Source organism: Sarcophilus harrisii, chromosome 3 (assembly GCF_902635505.1).
Source record: "Sarcophilus harrisii chromosome 3, mSarHar1.11, whole genome shotgun sequence".
NCBI classification, from domain to species: Eukaryota; Metazoa; Chordata; class Mammalia; order Dasyuromorphia; family Dasyuridae; genus Sarcophilus; species Sarcophilus harrisii.
In genome coordinates, this window is record NC_045428.1 from 224687094 (window position 1) to 224706315 (window position 19222).

The 19222-nt window shown below is 34.9% G+C and overlaps 1 protein-coding gene across 1 annotated transcript in view; it reads left to right on the forward strand.

Annotated features, from left to right (window-relative positions):
• The window catches only part of ATP10A (ATPase phospholipid transporting 10A (putative)), a 259763-nt gene that overhangs the window by 199773 nt on the left and 40768 nt on the right, over positions 1–19222 (forward strand). The window contains exons 4-10 of the mRNA XM_031959101.1: positions 6552–6658; positions 6772–6903; positions 8288–8421; positions 9717–9969; positions 13880–14097; positions 16309–16503; positions 18620–19187. Coding sequence (XP_031814961.1) covers positions 6552–6658; positions 6772–6903; positions 8288–8421; positions 9717–9969; positions 13880–14097; positions 16309–16503; positions 18620–19187 — 1607 coding nt within the window. The remainder of the gene's footprint in view (positions 1–6551; positions 6659–6771; positions 6904–8287; positions 8422–9716; positions 9970–13879; positions 14098–16308; positions 16504–18619; positions 19188–19222) is intronic.

The following is a 19222-nucleotide window of genomic DNA, read 5'->3' on the forward strand; positions in this document are numbered from 1 at the left end:
TCTTTCTGCTTCAAATGTGTTTTTTGTAAACAACGTATTGTAGGGTTCTGGCTTTTAATACACTCTGCTATCTGCTTCTGTTTTATGCAAAAATTCATCCCATTCACAGTTATAATTACTAACTGTGGATTTCCATTTCCCACCATCCTATTTTTTCTCCATTGATGCTTTTCTCTCCTTTCACCCTGTTCATCCTTACCAATGTTTTGTTTCTGACCACTGCCTCCTTCAATCTGCTCTCCCTTTTATCAGTATCCTCCTCTCCCCTTTCTTTCTCCTTGTTTTACTCAGTCTTTTTGTAGATGCTGTCACTCTAGAATTTGTTTAGACACTTGTTTTAACTTTTTTTTTTTGAGGGAAACTGGGGAGAGCGCAGACAACTTCCTGGCTTTTCTCTGCAAAGCTCAATAGGTATGAATCTGTCCTCACCTTCATTCTAAAATCTTCTCAAAGCTGGCAGAATTCAGAAAGTAAGGCATAATAAAAAAAAAAAAAAACTAAAAGTTTATTTGGAGCCAAAAGTAATACAAACATGGCCACAAAGGGAAGGCACCAGAAGCTTTTCAAGAATACTGAAAGACAAAGAAGAGAAGTAAAATAAAGCATTCAGGGTAGTCTGCTGTGACCCTGCCCTCAGTCCTTAATTATAAAACCTTAAGCCTTGTGGACAAAAATCAGTTCATGAGGCAAATGGCAAGACAAGAATCTAAAAGCTTGAGCCAAGCAGAGAAGCTTCCACAATGAAAAAGGGTAAGTTAGGAGAAAGAAAACATAATTTAAATTGATGTCTAAAAACAATGCAGAATATGACACTTTCCATTTTCTGTATTTGATGTAGTAGATAATTATTAAGGAAAGCATGAAAATGCCCAGTCCTTGGTTCTTATAGTGAGGATTAGGTTGCTGGCTCACAGTATTTAAAACTGTATTCATTATTGATTGCTGAACAGTAAGCTTACATTTTAGAGTACTAATAGCTAACTTCATGTTTATAAACAATTCCCAAAACTCCCCTGTCTACTTTTCTGTTACTTTACTAGTCATTTCAGAAGCAGAAAGGGGCAGCACAGGATGACCATTTTGTACGTTTCTTAGTTTCATGCTTTGCCATAGCCAAATAATCTCAATTGTTATGATGGATCTTTCTGTATTTTGGACTGTTCCTTGGAAAATAGATATTTTTTGTTGTTGTTGGGACCATAAAGCCTTTCCAGCATGTTAAACATTCCAGGGTTTCATAGACTTTGAAAATCCAGTTATCTGTATACCACAATGAAATGTATGGAGTTTGTTTTTTTAGTGCAGGGCAAAGAAGGTTTAATACTTTTCAAATGGCTTCCATGAGAATTTAGTTTACTTGTTTAATGGGCTTTGTTCTCTCAGCATGCCCTCTCAGCAGGGCTTTAGTTCCTGGATCTTTGGTGACCAAATGGTGGTTCTCCCTAAGATATAAGTGCAGTGGGAACATTTGACAGCAGTGTCGCCTATGTCTTTAAACAGTTAGAACTGAACTCGACTTTGTAGTCATTTGTCAGCAATGGTGCATGTTTACTGCTGCAAATCCTCACGTTTTGGACCCGAAACAAATGAACTATAACATGCACAAGTTAGGTTATCTGCAGCAAATACGAAAAGAAGACATAACAATTTCTGAGAAAGAACAGATGGGCTATGACTTTTATTAGCTGAACCAGGCCAATTTTCCAATGAGCAAAGCATACAAGCCTTAAAAGCTACTGATAGATTTTGGTACTAGACAGCTCTGTCACTAAGTTTTATTTTTGGCTATTCCTAAATTTAAAAGATACCAGCTTAATTTGAAATTAGTCTTATAGTCTTAAAATTAATGAGATAAGGTCCTTTGTGCCTTTCATTTTATATTAAAGATATCTGTAATTGTTTCTAACCTAGCATTCATCTAGCCTTGCTATTCTTCTGCACTCCCATTTATAATCAGAGAGAAGCAAATAGTATGGTTTTTTGGGCCACCCTTCCCAAGTTTTCTCTCTAAGCATGTTGGGGGCATTACTACTGACTGACACTCCTTTTGCCAATGTACCAGAAAAATAGTAAAGATCTTTATGAAAAAGCACCTCATTTTTATTTTCCTCTGGTCTGTAGTTCCTCCCCCTATCTCCAGTCCCCTTGCCTTTCCACTTTATCTTCTCCCTCCTTTCTCCACAATTCTGAGTATGCAGTTTAGGGGGATAGCTCACTGGAAGTTTATATTTGTAGAATCACATGTATTCACAGTTTCTGATATGAAAAGTTTCTAAGAGATCATCTTGTCTAATATCTGCCTGAATAGGAATCCCATCTCTAACAACTCTGGCTTGTGGTCATTCAGCCTTCCTCTGAGAAATTTCAGTGATGAGAAACTCCTTAATTCCCATGTTATCCCATTTTATTTAGGAACAGTTGTTAATTAGTGGATTTTACTCTTTACACAGAACTGCTTTTCTATAAATCTCATGCATTGCTCCTAGTCCTCCCCACAGTGCCAAATGAAAAACATCTGATCCCTCTTCCACATGGTACAATTTCTATTATTAAAGAATATTTTCCCCAAGTTTTCTTGGCTAAACATCCTGTTATTTCTTTCATGGCCATGGCTTTCAACCCTTCATCTTCTGGTTTCACTTCACTTTATCTTTTGGATTGCAATGGACTTATACGCATTTTGACTATAGTCAAAATCTCCATATAGTCTTTTTCATATCAACTTTGAGTTAGCCAAGACAATTGTAGCCTGCATTTGTACAATTTTTTAACCCAAAGGCAAAACTTCTCATTTATCTTCATTAAGTTCAGTCTAGATTTAGTGAATTCAGTCTGGACTACTCATATCATGTTGGATTCTGATTCTGTCATTCAGCATCCTAGATATCTCTTCTTAGTGTTGCTATATCTGTAATTGTGATGTGCCTACTACCATCTAGACCTTTACATTAACCATCTATAACAATATGAACAGTCAAGGGCCAAGGGTAAGTCTATGGAGCAATCTACTAGATTTGACATGGACCTGTATGTGTGTATAATGGCTATTCCTTTAGCTCTTTGGTGCTCAGCCAATGATGAATCTACCTACCTATATCATCAATGAGCCACATTTCTCATCTTGTCTACAAGGTTAGAATGAATAAATGCCCTGCTAAAATAATAGGTTCATTATGTCTCCGGCATTCATTTCCTTGATCTGCCAGTTGTATGTGTGTGATGGTGGTGTTGGGGGTTTTTATTTGCCCTGTTATTTGAATGAATCTCAGTAAAATCCGTAATCCCTACCATAATGTGTCATACTCTGTTTTGAACTTTATTTGTAAATGATTAAAAAATGTTAGGAAATGCTTCACATGGATTTTTCCCTCTTTTCCATGCATTATAAGTGTATTTTGCTTGTGATGCTTTTTCCTTTCTTACTATTTCTTAAGGAAAAAAAGTTTTTTGATTGCATGAGGTTAATATTTTGTTCTTATTGCTTCCCTTGTCTCTTTTTCATGAAGCAGTATTTTTCTACATTTGAGTGATAAGTGATATATTAGTCCTAGATCAATAGACATTGTCTAAATCCAGACTTAACAAGGGTATTTATGATCATTTCTTCTGGGATTTCCATATTCTACTTTTTTGTAGTTTGAGTTCATTATGCTTTTTTTTAATTGGTAACACAATTTTATCTTTTCAATCTCATGTTTAATGAAGAAAATATTGCCCTAAATTGCCTGGAATTGTCTAGTTGTGAGTTGGAGGTTGATAATAGAAATTTTAACATCCATGTAAATTTTTAAATAACAATTGAATGTGCTTGAAATAAATGGTGACACAATTTGGAAGTTCATGTATTGTAGAAGGTAAATTAATATTTCAGCCTTGACTTAATTTTTTAACTCCTCTTCAGCACCAAAAAGTGGTTTTATTATCTGGTAGTTGCAAACATGAGTTGTAGTTAAGGTTAACTGAGTCATCTTTCCCCTTGTTCCATGTTCAGGCAATGGATGGTTCACGAATACTAATTTATTGCAGGCATAGAAAATGTAGAATTAATAGGGGATGTCAGTTCCTTAGCCAGTGATTTGGTTTCCCTCTTACCTCACTCTTGTGGTAGTGACTTGCTTCTCCTTGTTTTTCAAGTCAATAACCCCCCAAAATTATCCCCGCTGGAGGAATCAGTGGGCAATGCAGTAAACTGTGACTCTCATAGAGAAGATCAAGGGATTGTGCTAAGGAAGGATGTAGGCGGTATTTTTCAAAGAAACAAAGATGATTGGTACCCAGACAATGGATGTGAGAGAAGAGGAGGCTAATTGAGATGTGGGAGGATAGTGTACTAGTGTGGGTGGATAACTGTGTGTATCAATGTATGACATAGTGGGTTGGTGGTAGGAGTAAGTAGAATATAAGTAGGATGGAGATGAGAAAGAAAAAATGAAGGACAGGTGTGGGAGTAGAGGTTGCTACTTTGAAAATCTGTAATAACCTTTACTGAGAAGTATATTCTGACTCTTTGTAAGTCAAATAAAAATAAGATAGAGAAGAAATCAAAGGAATTTACCAATTTTCAGTTTAGGGAAAAGGTAAGAAAATTAATGAGAAGCTCTTTTTTAAAATGTGAAAGACATAGCGCATGTCTCATTAATTATTTTATGTTAGTCATTTACTTCTATGGTCCTCAGTCGGCCCTACCTGTTCAATATGAGAGTTAAGTAATTAGGTTATCTCAGAGTCACATTTGAACTCTAGCATTCTGTGTTTCAACATCCATTTCCTTATTCTCGATTTTATTTCTGGGATTCTCTGTGTGATTTCTTTTGCATATAGTAATAACAGCTTTCATTTATATGATGCTAGATGCTTGATGATTTATAGAATACTTGCCCCACAACTTTTTGACCTAAGTAGGGCAGGTGTTTATCCATTTCACACATTAGAAAACTACAGCCTGGAAAATTTTTGTAGCTTATATTTGATCATAAAACTAACAAATATCTGAATCTGAATTGAAATTCAGGCCTATTGATTTTAGAAGAGCTAGTCAAGCCCTCTTACCATTGCTTCCTGATACACCTGTGTTTTAGTGTAACTAGAGAGCCCTTTCTTTTTTTTTTTAATAAAGAATATATTTGATTTATAAACAAATGTTTTAAGAGGATAAGAACTTGACTTGTAATTTAAGTAGTTTTTTTTTTTTTATTATAGCTTTTTGTTTACAAGACATGCATGGGTAATTTTTCAGCATTGACAATTGCCAAACCTTTTGTTCCAATTTGTCTCCTCCTTTTCCCTGCCTCCCCCCCATGGCAGGTAGACTAATACATATTAAATATATTAAAGTATATGTTAAATACAATATATGTATACATGTCCATACAGTTATTTTGCTGCACAAGAAGAATTGGACTTTGAAATAGTGTACAATTAACCTGTGAAGGAAATAAAAAATGCAGGCGGACAAAATAGAGGGATTTGGAATTCTATGTAGTGGTTCACACTCATTTCCCAGAATTCTTTTGCTGGGTGTAGCCAGTTCAATTCATTACTGGAGAGCCCTTTCTTGAAAGCTATCTTGAGACCTTGCACAGAAGAGTACATGATATCAAACAAATCTTTTTCAATTGTGATAGCAATCCAGAAGAAACTTTATGACGCTAACTTATTTGGCTATGCTCATGTCTCAAGCTGGTTCCATTACAATCATAGAAATGAACTTTGCAAAAATATGCTTGTTCCAGATGACTAGAATACTCCAAGAAAAAAGTCTTAATTTTATTTTGTGTTAGAAAGGCAAAAATGATAACAGACCTTTCATGTTAGTAGAAAGATGTAACTAAAGCCATCCCATTGACTTTTGTTACCTTGACTGGGTGAGAATACTTTTTGATTGAATTGGATATTTTTATTTGCCAGATTGGTATTAATCAATCAGCACAGTTCAACAAGCCAATATTGATGACGTCTTATATCATCTGACATGTAAGAAAGAAGTATATTAATATTTAAGAAAATTCAGAATCCTTATTCAGTATCTACCATGCTCATAACACATTAGGCTCTAGAAAATATACAATTTTTAAATAAGATATGGGAATACCTTATGGAATCCACAGCCTGGCAGAGAGATAAGACGCAAGATAAGTCTAATGCACTGTATTAAGTAATACATAACTTTACTTGCTAAACAAAATTCAATGTTAGATCCAAGGAACAAAAGATGATTTCTTACACCTCTGTCTCTGCCCCCTATGAGAAAGAGAATAGATATCAATAAAGGTTTCTTGGTGGCATTTGACTTGGACTTTAGAAGTAGGTAACAGATCAACAGGAAGGAGAAAAGAATATTTCAACCATTGGGAAAGTTTTCAAAATGTTATGGTACCAGATCTGCTCTTTCTATTTTTCTTTATGTATGTTATGCTTTTAATATACCAACTCTCTCAACTTTGGATTTATTGTACCCCCACTGGACTAGTGAATTTCCTTAGTGCAGTATTGTCTTAAATGAAGATATGGTTTTTAATTGAGTTGACATGCCCCAAACTGTTCTTTGACAGTATACATGAAAATGGGAAAAAAGCTGCACTTTATAAAGAAAATCTATTGCTGCGTGGATGTACCATTAGAAATACAGAAGAGGTAACAGGAATAGTCATCTATGCAGGTAGGAGATGGCAATTTTTGTGCTGTGTCAAAATTATTCATATTAATTTTGGTAATTACAAAAGGTACTAAGCTGTTATCAGCCCTTACCAAAATCTCACTATTTAATTTCAGGGCATGAGACTAAAGCTTTACTAAACAATAGTGGGCCACGTTACAAGCGAAGCAAGCTGGAAAGACAAATGAATATGGATGTCCTTTGGTGTGTCCTTATACTCACAGTCATGTGTCTGTTTTCAGCTGTTGGTAAGTCATTTTTATAGAAACAAATTTAAGCCAAAATTTTGAAAATTCCATGTCCAAAAGTAAAATTTTAATTCTTTTAATTGACCAAAGATACCAATATGACTACCTTTTAAAAATTAGAATATTCTACCTTGTGTCTAAATGTGATTTCTAAGTATTCTTGTCTTTCATGTTTAACAAACAGATTTGGCCAGAATTTGGGAGAATTCTCTCAATTTGGAAGTCTATGTCTATTTTCTTGTAATGTGTATTGAGGACAGATTATGGCTTAATTAAAAATTCATGTGAGTTGCTATTTCAGCCTTAATTGTTTTTTAACCTCTCAAGAATAGTGAAGGAGATTGGGCCAGTAATTTTTGAAATTCCATGATTAAAAACAAACAAAAAACCCCAACTCCCCTCTAATACTGCAAGTTAGCACCTCCTTGCTAATTATAAGCTTAGATATCTGCCTAGATTATTGACAGGTTAAACAATTTGGCTGTAATGACAGCCAAAGTGTGTCAAAGTTAGGTTCCAAATCCATCTTTCTGGCTTCAACTCTATCCATTACTTGATGTTACCGTTCCAAAATTTCTTCTCATGACCAGAAAATATACTTATTTTCTGGTAATCAGAGATGAGAATGCTTAAAATTGTCTGAGTCATCCTTACTCCCACTATATTTGCTACCTTTGGATGTAAATCTTTCGATTAGAGAACTAGGGGTGATTCATTCTAAGTAATACCAGTACTAGAAATCACAGAAATGTCTTTAGTGGTATAGAGAACAACATTGTAGAAGGAAAGCTCCCTTCACTTTGCAGTGAAGTCTAACAGATATGTCTGCATTGAGACACAGTGCTATAGCAGTTGCTGTATACATCTTTAGAGCCGCTGGCTCTGGACAGTATTAGCATTTTGGGAGAAACTCAGCAGGTGAGAATAGTAATGATTGGTGAGGCAGAATAAGTGTCTCAAAACAGCTTTTATGGTTACTATTATTCAGTGGTTATCCATTTATCCAAAAAAAATACAACATGCTAAAGTGGAACAATGTGATAGAATCCCTTACATCTAGAAACTTAACATTGTGAGTTAGCAGACAGTCATGTTTTCTTTAGCCATTCAGAAATTTAAGTGCCAACAATGGGTGGATGGGGGAGGGTGGTATTAGTGCTTCCAGCAATTTAATTTTAACTCCCCATGAGAATCATATATTTTTATCCTTCCTCTTCTAACAAAACAGGCACAAAATGCCAATGTGTAATATAACAAAACCAAGTGGTCCTGACATGATTTAAATATAGGTAGGCTTAAGGCTTTCTTAACAATACATTTTCATTTTCACCAAAAATATTGCTTCAGTTGGTTGAATGACATTCCTCTTCCTACCATGTTTCAGGTCATGGACTATGGGTATGGCAGTATGGGGAGAGGAAGAAACCTTTATTTGATGTCCCAGAATCGGATGGCAGCTATTTGTCTCCAGTTCTGGCTGCAGTATATTTATTTTTGACAATGATAATAGTTCTTCAGGTAACAGTCTTAAGTATAATGTATTAATTGTTATTATTTTTAATGGAATCCATTCATTGATCTAAAATTTTCCTAAAGGCTACCTATAGTTGTATACTTTCATGCATACAATCATCCTAATTTCAGAAGAATCAAAAAGCACATTTGTCTCAAAAGTTGCTTGTCAGCTTACAGAAATTTCCTTGTGTAATCTATTCTTGGGTGATCTTGAAGTTAATTTTAATTTCTTATTGCTTTTCTGATAATCCTCATTCCTTGATTATTTTCTGTTCCCTGTACCTTCTTGCCTGCACTCATAATTATACAAATCCCCTAATCAGAAAGCATAATATATCACAAAAGTAGGGGACTCACCCAGCCTGATTTTAAAAAATGAAACCTTATTGCATTGCATTGCTTGTGAGACTTTGAATGGAAAATACTTCATTAGTCCTCTCACAGAAGGAAAACAAAGTTTTTGCCTCTTAATTATATGTGTAAACAATCATATTTAGATTAAATTAGTCTTTTAAAAAAACATTCAAATTGCATCATAGCTCTTGACTGCTAGCACTTGTGGTTGTCCTGTCTACAAATTTGAGTTATCAAGCAAATCTAGTTCAACCTGGATGTCAAAACATCTCTGTATCAATAACTATAAGAGAAAAATTACATGATGCTTGTTTTTTTTAATTATCAAGCTGTTGCTGAAAATGTTTTCTTAAAAAAAATACTTCACTTCTGTACATTGTAGCAATCATAAAACTAGTTCATCATCTAACTAATACACAAAATCAGCAACTGAAAAGATTGCTTTTTTTGTAAGCTATGACTCCATTAATTGCATTTTTCTGTGACTAGAGAGATTTACATTCTGCTGTGGATGTATGTAAAATTTGGGGGTTAGGATGACATTTTAATGCAAGATTTCTTTTGCTTATGCAGAACCTGACTGTACCATGTGTTTTTTCCCCTCTCTCTCTTTCCTTTCCTAGCTTTTCTCAAGTCCAACTTATTATTCGAAAATGCTTGCTTCTATCCAAGCCATGATTATCACACTTCCAGATATAATAATGGATTTCCGCTCTGCAGTTGCATCATAGGCTTTCCTAGTTTATTACAGTAAACCCTTTGTCAATATTCTAATAACTTTTCAATATTGACTCTAAGCCAACTTATTTAAACTCTTGAAGGTACAGTATAGTCCATACTTATTTATGGTTTTTTTGGTGTTTGTAAAGTTGAATAGATTAGATCAATTCAGTATCCTATATCTACTCTTTCCAACTCATTCATGTATTTCATTTCTCTTCTAGGTTCTAATCCCAATTTCTTTATATGTTTCCATTGAAATTGTCAAAATATGTCAAGTATTTTTTATTCACCAAGATAAAGAACTGTATGATGAAGAAACAGACTCTAAACTACAGTGTCGAGCCCTGAATATCACAGAAGATTTAGGGCAGATACAGTATATTTTCTCAGATAAAACTGGCACCCTCACTGAAAACAAGATGGTTTTTCGAAGATGCACTGTTTCTGGCATAGAATATTCGCATGATGCTAATGGTGAGTTATGGTTTTCTGTGTTGTTTAATGATTGTTTTATTTTTGTCCTAATGTTCAAGGTGATGCCAAATAGGGAATCAATTATAAAGCCTAAACCTGAATGTAAAGAATAATCCTGAGTAGTTTCTGTTTTATAACTAAGGATGATGTATATCAGAGAGTTGAATTTTGAACAACTCTCCAACCCAGAAAGTCTAAAATGTAACTATGGATGATTCTTTTCATGGTTGTGGAGACTAACAAATCATGGAATTTGGTTCATGATTAAGTTAAGCAGACTCTGAATCTTAACCTTTTCCTCCCTTTCTTTTGGAGTTTTATTCCTGTCCGATCATATCAGTGAAATCACCAGCTTTTTGAATCACAAGCAAAATTCTCTCCTTGTGAGGAGAGAATGTTATGATAAGAATTTCAGTGTTATGTACTTTAGAAGGGATGGTCAGCACTTCTAAATAATTAACTATCTACATCTACAATAATTTGTACCTCCAAATAGGACAAATTTTCCTTCTTGTAACAGGATGAAAGAACATCAAAGAAATCATCTTGTTAAAACTGAAATGAACACAGACAAGGATAAAACATATTGATCGCAATGGAGAATTACTCTTGGGAAGGATTTAACTGAAAGAATCTATTTCAGATGTCAAGTTTACATGATCAAATGATGTATCTTCTGTGATTTGAAAAAAAATCAAATTCAGCCAAGCAAACTGGCTAAATGAAAGTCTTACAGCTAAAGAGGGCAAGAAATGAAAAGTAGGGATGACTTCAAAGTGGATTGAGAGGCTACTTCTAAAGACACTGTGTCTCATGGTAGAGTCTTATGTAGAGTTACTGATTAGTGAAGGATTGAAAGAAGTGCTTAGGAAATCATACTTGGCATAGAAAGAACATCACAGTCTGTCTTTAATGAAAGATTTCACTGGATCTGTAGGAAGGATAAAAGAATTTTCTTTTCATATTAGGCTACTGATGTAATTGGCTTTTGTGATGAGGCAGTAATACCTAGTGTAAGTTGTCTTTCAATGAGGCTATTAATAGTCATTCATTTAAAAAATCATACATGAAGCACATCCTATGTCCTAGGAACAAAGAAAACCAAGCCAAAATTAAATAGTCCCTATACTCACAGAATTTATATTCTACTGCAGGAAATATAAATTATAATAAATAAAAAATATTGCTGAAAATAAGAGTATGAAAGAAGAAACACAATTTCTTATCTTTTTTGATTTAGTAGATCACATTATAAATATTCTTTATATATATATATAATATATATATTTTTTTAAATGCCTACTATGTGTTAGACACAGTGCTAATCACTGGGGAACTAAAAAAAAAAAAAAGGCAGTCTTTAGATGGAAAGAAAATGAGTGGTCAGATATGTAGGTATTAAGAATCTGGAGAGAATAGTGTCCTGAAAACTACAGAAAAGAAAGTATCTAAAAGGATAATCCTCTTGGACATCAAGAGGAGAGGGGTCAAAATAAATGATGACTGAAAAAAGGCCATTTGAATTTTGAAAGGATTTGACAATTAAAGAGATCTTTGGTAACAGTAGAAAACAAATTGGATGAAATGATAAGATTAGGAGCTGGACTACAAAATGTTAAGAAAAGAATGATAGGAGAGAAAGTGAATAACATCTATTATAGGTGGCCTTTTTTAGGAATTTTGGTACAAAGGGTAGAAGAAATATAGGATGATAGTTGTGAGAATAGAAGAATAGATGAGGATTTTGTTTCCTTGTTTGTTTTTCAGACAGACATTGTTATGCTTATAAGCAGTAGGGAATGAACCAAGAGACAGAAAAAGACTGAAGATAAGTGAAAGAGTGGGGATGGCAAAGGAGGAGATGAGATGGAATGGAATCACTTGAAGAAGCAGAAAGATTAGACTTCATAAGGAATAAAGCTACTTCATTATGTGAGAGAGGAAAGAGGAAAAAGTGGTAGAAATCATCTAAAGAAAAGGCAAAATAGGAGATAAGGTTCTCATTTGAAAGTCTGGGGAAAGGGAGTCATAAGCAGTTTAAGGAGGAATGAAAAGATATGGAATAGTCTCTGTGGAGAATGGTATAGTAAGTTTGATAAGGACAGATTGCCTAGCAGCAGTAAGGGTCCATTTCAGGTTGCATAACTTAAATTTGTATCAAATCCAATCAGAACAATTGTGTGATTTTCTTTACCATCATTCAGTAGCACAAAATATAGGAACAAGAAGGGCAAATGATGGGAATGACCTAGGACTGAGGGTTGGGAGGGCATAATTGGTATATAATTGGCAAAATTAGGAAGCTGCTAGGAATTCAAGAAGGGGGCATAGTGTAGAGTTGAATTGTTTCACCTAAAGGTCAAGATGGGGAAAAGAGGGACGATGGCCAAGGGTTAAGAGAGTGAAGTCACAGTATGGATGAGAAGTAAGGTTGTTTAAGGAATGATAGAAGGAGATATGAAATTTCAATAGATCATGGTTAGATAAGAGGATTTCAGAATTCTTGAACATGGAGGTGATAAATTTGTAGATGATATGATCAAAGATATGGCTACTTTTGGGAAATCAGGAAAGATCTACTATGGGAAATGTCCTTGAAAAAAGGTAGTTTCCAAGAGGTAGAGATGAAGAAGGAAAATAGTCAAGTTTGGAGGAAAATAGAGATAGGATTTGCAAAGGCACAAAGATATGAGGTGGAATGTCTTGTACAAAAATATCAAATAGGATGTGTTTAGCTGGAATAAAGTATATATATATATATATATATATATATATATATATATATATATATCAAAAGTTGTATATTATCTAGATGAAAAGATAGACTGAAGCCAAATTGGGAAGATCTTTGACCAGCAGAGGAATTAATATTTTGTACTAAAGCCAGTTCCTTGAGCAGATGAGTGACACGGTCAGACTTATATTAATTTGGCAGGTATTTGAAGATAGAACTTAAGAAGGGGGAGATGGGATAAATACAAGTAGACCAGTTTAAAAAGGTTACTGCCACAGCTCAAATAAGAGATAATAAGTAGAAGTAAGAGTATATATCATGAGGTTGGGCAGATTTTGAGAGATAGTAAACTTGACATATGATGATAAAGAGTCAGATATGAATGAAAATAACTCGACAAAAATATTATAAATTGTAGAATATTTTCTAGTCTTCATTGGTAGATGAAGGCCCTTTATGGGAGTTTCCTATACTGTTGAAATCACATGTTTGGATGCCTGTCCCTTCCCAGAATCACATTCTACATTTTCCAAACTTTTCAGTAATTTTCAACAACTGAGAAACTCCACAAATTCTGAAAATCTTTCTTAAATTCTTTAAATCAACTGCCATGGTCCTTTCTAGGAAGTTCATCAATGATAATGGAGAATAGAGGGTAACTTCAAATGAAATGTGCAGTTATAGTTCCATTAGTGCATCTGATTATATAGCATGAAAATGACCTGGGGTTCCTGAAAACTATTGTAATAGAGCTTCAGCTCTGATGGAACCTGGAAAGGAGAAACTTGGGGAAATGTATTCAGAAGCCATTGTAGTAGCTCATGTGAAATTGTGGACCCAATCAATAACAGAAAAATGTTCATTATGTACTTACTATGTGTAAGACAATTTTAAAGTTCCAGGAATACAAATACAAGTAGGAAAAAAAGATAATTTCTGCCTTTGTTATGATTTATTACATTATTAGATTAAGTTAGTAAAAATGAAGACGCATTGTTAGGCTGAGTAGTACTTCTAATTTTTATCTAAATTTATCAATTCAGTGTGATTTTGCAGAGATTGCAATGGAAGAGATATTGTGCCACAGTGGTCTGGATTCCTTGATGAAGTCAATCTTCCCATTGTGTCTTCTCCCACACATATCTGATATTTTGCTCTCTGCCTCTTTCCCAACAGCTCGACGCATAGCTATGTATCAGGAGGCTGACTCTGAGGAGGAAGAAGTCGTTCCAAAGGGAGGGACACTGTCCCAGCGGGGCAGTATCGGTAGTCACCAAAGTGTCAAGATTGTTCATAGAACCCAGAGCACCAAATCTCATAGACGAACGGGCAGCCGAGCTGAAGCAAAGAGAGCCAGCATTCTTTCCAAACATACTGCTTTCAGCAGCCCAATGGTTAGTCATGACAAGGGGGGCGGGGGGACAGAGAGGAAAGGATTAAGCCAATTTGAGCTCTTCTTGTTCAATTTAAATTATTTAAAAATTAAGAATCACTTCATATGCTTCTGGGGAGGTAAAACAGAGAGACAATGGGCTTTTTCATGAGGAAAATATTTTCTTTCACTTTACACCCAGGAATCACCTCATTCTTATTTTTGGTTCCTTTAACCACCTCCCTCCATTGCCCACTTTTTTTTCCCAGAAAGCTGAATGATTGCATAGCCACTTTGCAATGATGTCTTAAAAACAAGCTCCCATAAAAGCTACCCAGACAGATTGACATTGTCAGGAAATTCTTGATGCCAAACGAAATAAATAAGTTAAATCAGGTTCGACATGTACAAGCAAGCAAAAATCCTAATGACAAGGGGTTGGGGGTTCGGGGTAGGAAAAGTAAACATCAAACCAAATAAATATGACTCTGCCAGCTACCTAAATACTATGGGCCACCACGGATGGGGACGTCTCCAGAAGAAGGGCCAACCTCTCAAAACTACTTTTCCATTCCTGAAATGTTCCAGTCCAAAAACTGCCAGAAAGAATATTCTAAGACAGAATTCTGCATTTACCCAGAGATTCTCCAATTTATTCCTCTTCCTATAAATTTTTGAGTAGTTGCTATTTTCCATAGGGGTGGTCATTTCCAATGCTGCTGACATAGTAACTTTAGGCAAGGATTCATTCAGAGGACAGACTGTAAATTACCTCATTGTAGCTTTTGGAAGTTAATGTTGGTTGCAAACTGCAAAGTAGTAGCGTTGTATTTATTCCAAGATCTTCAAAATCCTGTTGTTGTTGTTGTTGTTGTTGTTGTTTTAATTAGTGTCTGCTTTGAGCTTTGTGTGAAACAAATGTATATTCCTTTCAAGCTTTGATGAATATATGATGTTATTGATGTAAACACTTTCCACCAATATGGATTGTAACCCCCTCCAAACCTTATCATTCTTCTCTAGATTTTTTTCTAGGATTTTATTATGGAGCCCTTCCTCTTTCTCTCCTTTTTGTATCTTCAAGGTAATTAACATTCCTTCCCCACTACTTTTCAACTTCCTTTTATATGTTATCTGGTTTATCTCTTCTTTGTGTCTTATATGTTATCTAGTGTATCTTCTCTCTATCTCATATATTATCTGGTGTATCTCTTCTCTCTCTCTTACATACTATATCTAGTGTATTTCTTCTCCATCACACGCATTTACTTTCTAGGTATCTCCTCTCTATCTCTCATATACTATCTAGAATTCTCTCTTCTCTATTATATATGAGTCTCATATACTATCTAGTATATCTCTTCTTTGTTTCTTATATACTATCTAGTGTATCTCTTCTCTCTTTTATACTACCTAGTGTATCTCCTCTCTATCTCTTATGTACTATCTTGTGTATCTTCTCTGTAAATCTTATATATTATCTAGTGTATCCTCTCTCTATCTCTTATATACTATTGAGTCTATCTCTTCTCTATCTCTTATCTAATGTGTCTTTATGTTTCTCAATTTTCTTCCATGATTTCCCAGTCTCATTTCAATGCTACCTGTCCTCTATATCTTGTATATCATTTCCTGAGAATACAATCGTCATCGTTTCTACATCATTGGGATTGGGACTGCAGCAGCCCCATGATCTGAAAAATCCATGTAAAATTTTTTAGTCTTCCCTTGTGGCCAGAGAAGTTTGAATTATTATATTATTATATGTTGACATCATATAATACTAGACTATGATTCCATGCATTTCTGAGTTTCTTAACTTTTTCTGTACCATCTGCTGGCCTTTGTGTGTCATCTGCAGCTTCCACAAAACACCCCTAAAATTCCCATTTTATTTTTTATGTTGACTTGCTATATATCAAAACTGTAATTTGCAAAGTTGCAGTAGGGAAAGGATAATTGTACATTTATTAAGCACCTACTATGTATCCCAGGCACTGTGTTAATCCCTAGGTTATCCTGAGGAATACAGAAAACAGTAAAAAATGATACCAAAAGAAAAAAAAACATAAAAAAGCTCCCCTTGGGAAGCTTAGTCTTCCTAAACTCATCATGTGTCTTTATTGCCCTTTAAGTAATATGTATCTTTCAGAGATCTAATGTAAAATATTATCAATAATACCAACAATGCCACTGAAATAAATATCACTAATTGCCATTCATTATTTTCTAGGAAAAAGACATTACCCCTGATCCAAAACTCTTTGAAAAGGTAAATGAATGTGCCAGATGTCTGGAAATCATGAGAAACCAGGAAAAGTCATTATCCCATCTCACCCCGGAGCTTGCTGATATCTTTGACTTCTTTATAGCCCTGACAATCTGCAATACAGTGGTAGTGACAGCCCCCAATCAACCAAGACACAAGGTAAGGTCCATCTCGGTCACTAGGCAGTAAAGGCTCTCCAACTTTGATCACAGTCTTCCAAAATCTTAAGTGATATAATGTGTTAAAAATGATGATCTTTTTTTATAGTGTAATTCTCAGTGCTAATTATATGTTAATAATATACTGCATTTAGATAGTGTATTAAAGTTTGTAAAGTCCTTTACAAATATAGTAGCTAACATTTACATAGTGCTTACTATATGTCAGGCACTATGTTAAGTGCTATGTAAATATTATCTCTTTTGATCCTTATAACAATCCTGAGAAGGAGGTACTGCTGTTATCTTCACTTAATATATGAAGAAATTAAAATAAATAGAGATTAAATGACTTGACCAGGGTCATGCAGCTAATAAATGTTGGAGGCCATATTTGAATGCAGGTGTTCCTGATTCCAGGTGTAGTATTCTAGCCACAACCCGTGGAAATATGTACTATTATTAGCACCTATTTTTTTGAGATGAGAAAATGGCATCAGACAAAAGTGAATTGACTTGACCAGAGTCACACAGTTATTAGCTGTCTGAGGCCATACTTGATCATGGGTCTTGCAGATGCCCTCCCAATTTAACCTTCTATCCCTTACTACCAGAAAGGTATATAAAAAGACCTATGTATGTTAACTATTACATTTAAATCAAAAATGACTTTGATTTCTGAATTTTTCTCCAAATATTTACATATTCCAGTTTCAAGCACTGGTTGTCAGAGTTAAATTCCGTGGGGAATGAAAGATAGACAGGGAAGAAATAAGTCTCAGGTTATGCTGGAAATCCAATTGTCCATCAATAAAATAAATGATTATTGAATGAAAGAAAAGATGAATACAAAGTGCTATGCAGGCAAACAGTCATAGTTGAGTTACTTTAAGCAAACCAGAAGAAATGGGCAAGAAGTGAATCATAAGTAAGCAGATTTGGTCAATATCCCAGGACAGAACAAGAGAACAAATAAATGTAGATTCTTAAGAAATACATTGCAGTGAGCATCTAAGTACACTTTTTCCTTCCATATTATGACTTTCCCCATCATAGTGTTAATATTTCATGGAGCAATATAAGAAGTTAAATGAGATTATATTGTAAGTTTTGCAGAAGCTGCAGACAACATTGAAAAAGTAGTTTTATTTAACATTGACCCACATAAAGCCTATGACCAGATTTTACAATAAAGTATTATAAACACCCCATAAAAGAAAAATAAAAAATTCACTTCTTCTCTAGTATGATGGGAGGACCAAAAAATTTTATGTAGATTTTCCAGATAGTAGGGACCCTGAGTTCTTAACCTCCATTTTGGAGGGATAGGAAGGAATAACTGTATATGGACCACATACTTAGTCAATTTGGACAAACCAGGATTGGTTCACTTTTTGAAACCTACCATAATCAATATCGGGAAAAGAACAGATATGGAGTAAACAGTATTTTTTTTGTCAATGTAAAAAAAATAAACTGATAGGGCTGTTGCTAAATTTTCCAGCTATTTTTCAGTAGTGTCTAACTCTTTGTGACCCCATTTCGGATTTTCAGAGATAATGGAGTAGTTTGCAATTTCCTTCTCCAGCTCATTTTGCAAATGGTGAATCTGAGGCAAACAGGCTGAAGTGTATTGCCTGGGGTCACATAGCTAGTAAGTCTCTGAGACCACATTTGAACTCAGGAAGTTATTAGTCTTCCTGACTCCAGGCCTGGCACTCTATCCTGTGTTCTATCTGGCTTCTCTACTGTTCTTAAGAAATAGCAAGTATTTGTTGAATTTTCATTGCTTTCAGTGTTTTTTCTTAGAATTCATTCTTGCTTCTCCTGAAGATAACATTTCACCCTTAGATTAGTATATAATATATACAAATTGTTGGCCTTCCTATCATACTAGAGAAGTATGATTTTCTTTCTTTTTCTTTTACAAGGTGTTTACAGTACTTTATTGTAATATTTGGGCTATATATTTGGTCATAGGCTATAAGTGTTAGGTAAAATGCTTTTCTGTGCTGTCTGCAGCTTCTGCAAAACTCCCCCCAAAATTCTCATTTAATTTCTTATGCCATTCTGTGAAACATCAAAACTACAATAATTTTATTTTCTATGACTTGCAGGTGAGAGTTAGGTTTGAATTGAAGTCTCCAGTGAAGACTATAGAAGATTTCATTCGAAGATTCACTCCTAGCCGTCTGACTTCTGGATCTAACAGTGGGAGCTCCTCAAGCCTCTCCACCAACAAATCAACCCACAAAACGGGTTCTAGCTTTCTGTCTACACTATCTACTGAGAGTACTCTGCTCAAACTTGAAGCTAGACTGACCCATTCCTCCCCAAAGATGAATAACAATGGTTATGGGGTACAGCCTGGTGGTGGCTGGACAACTGAGAATAGCCTCAAGGAGGGAGAACTTCGTTATGAGGCTGAGAGTCCTGATGAAGCTGCTCTTGTCTATGCAGCCAGAGCTTACAACTGTTCTCTAGTTGGTAGGCTGCCTGACCAAGTTTCTGTAGAACTCCCTTATCTGGGCAGATTAACCTTTGAGCTTTTGCATACGCTGGGTTTTGACTCCATCAGGAAGAGAATGTCAGTTGTGATTAGGCATCCCCTTACAGACGAAATAAATGTTTACACCAAAGGAGCAGATTCGGTGATGATGGATCTTCTTCTGCCTTGTTCTGCAGGTATTGTTCTTTTTTCATTTGGTTTTTGTCTCATT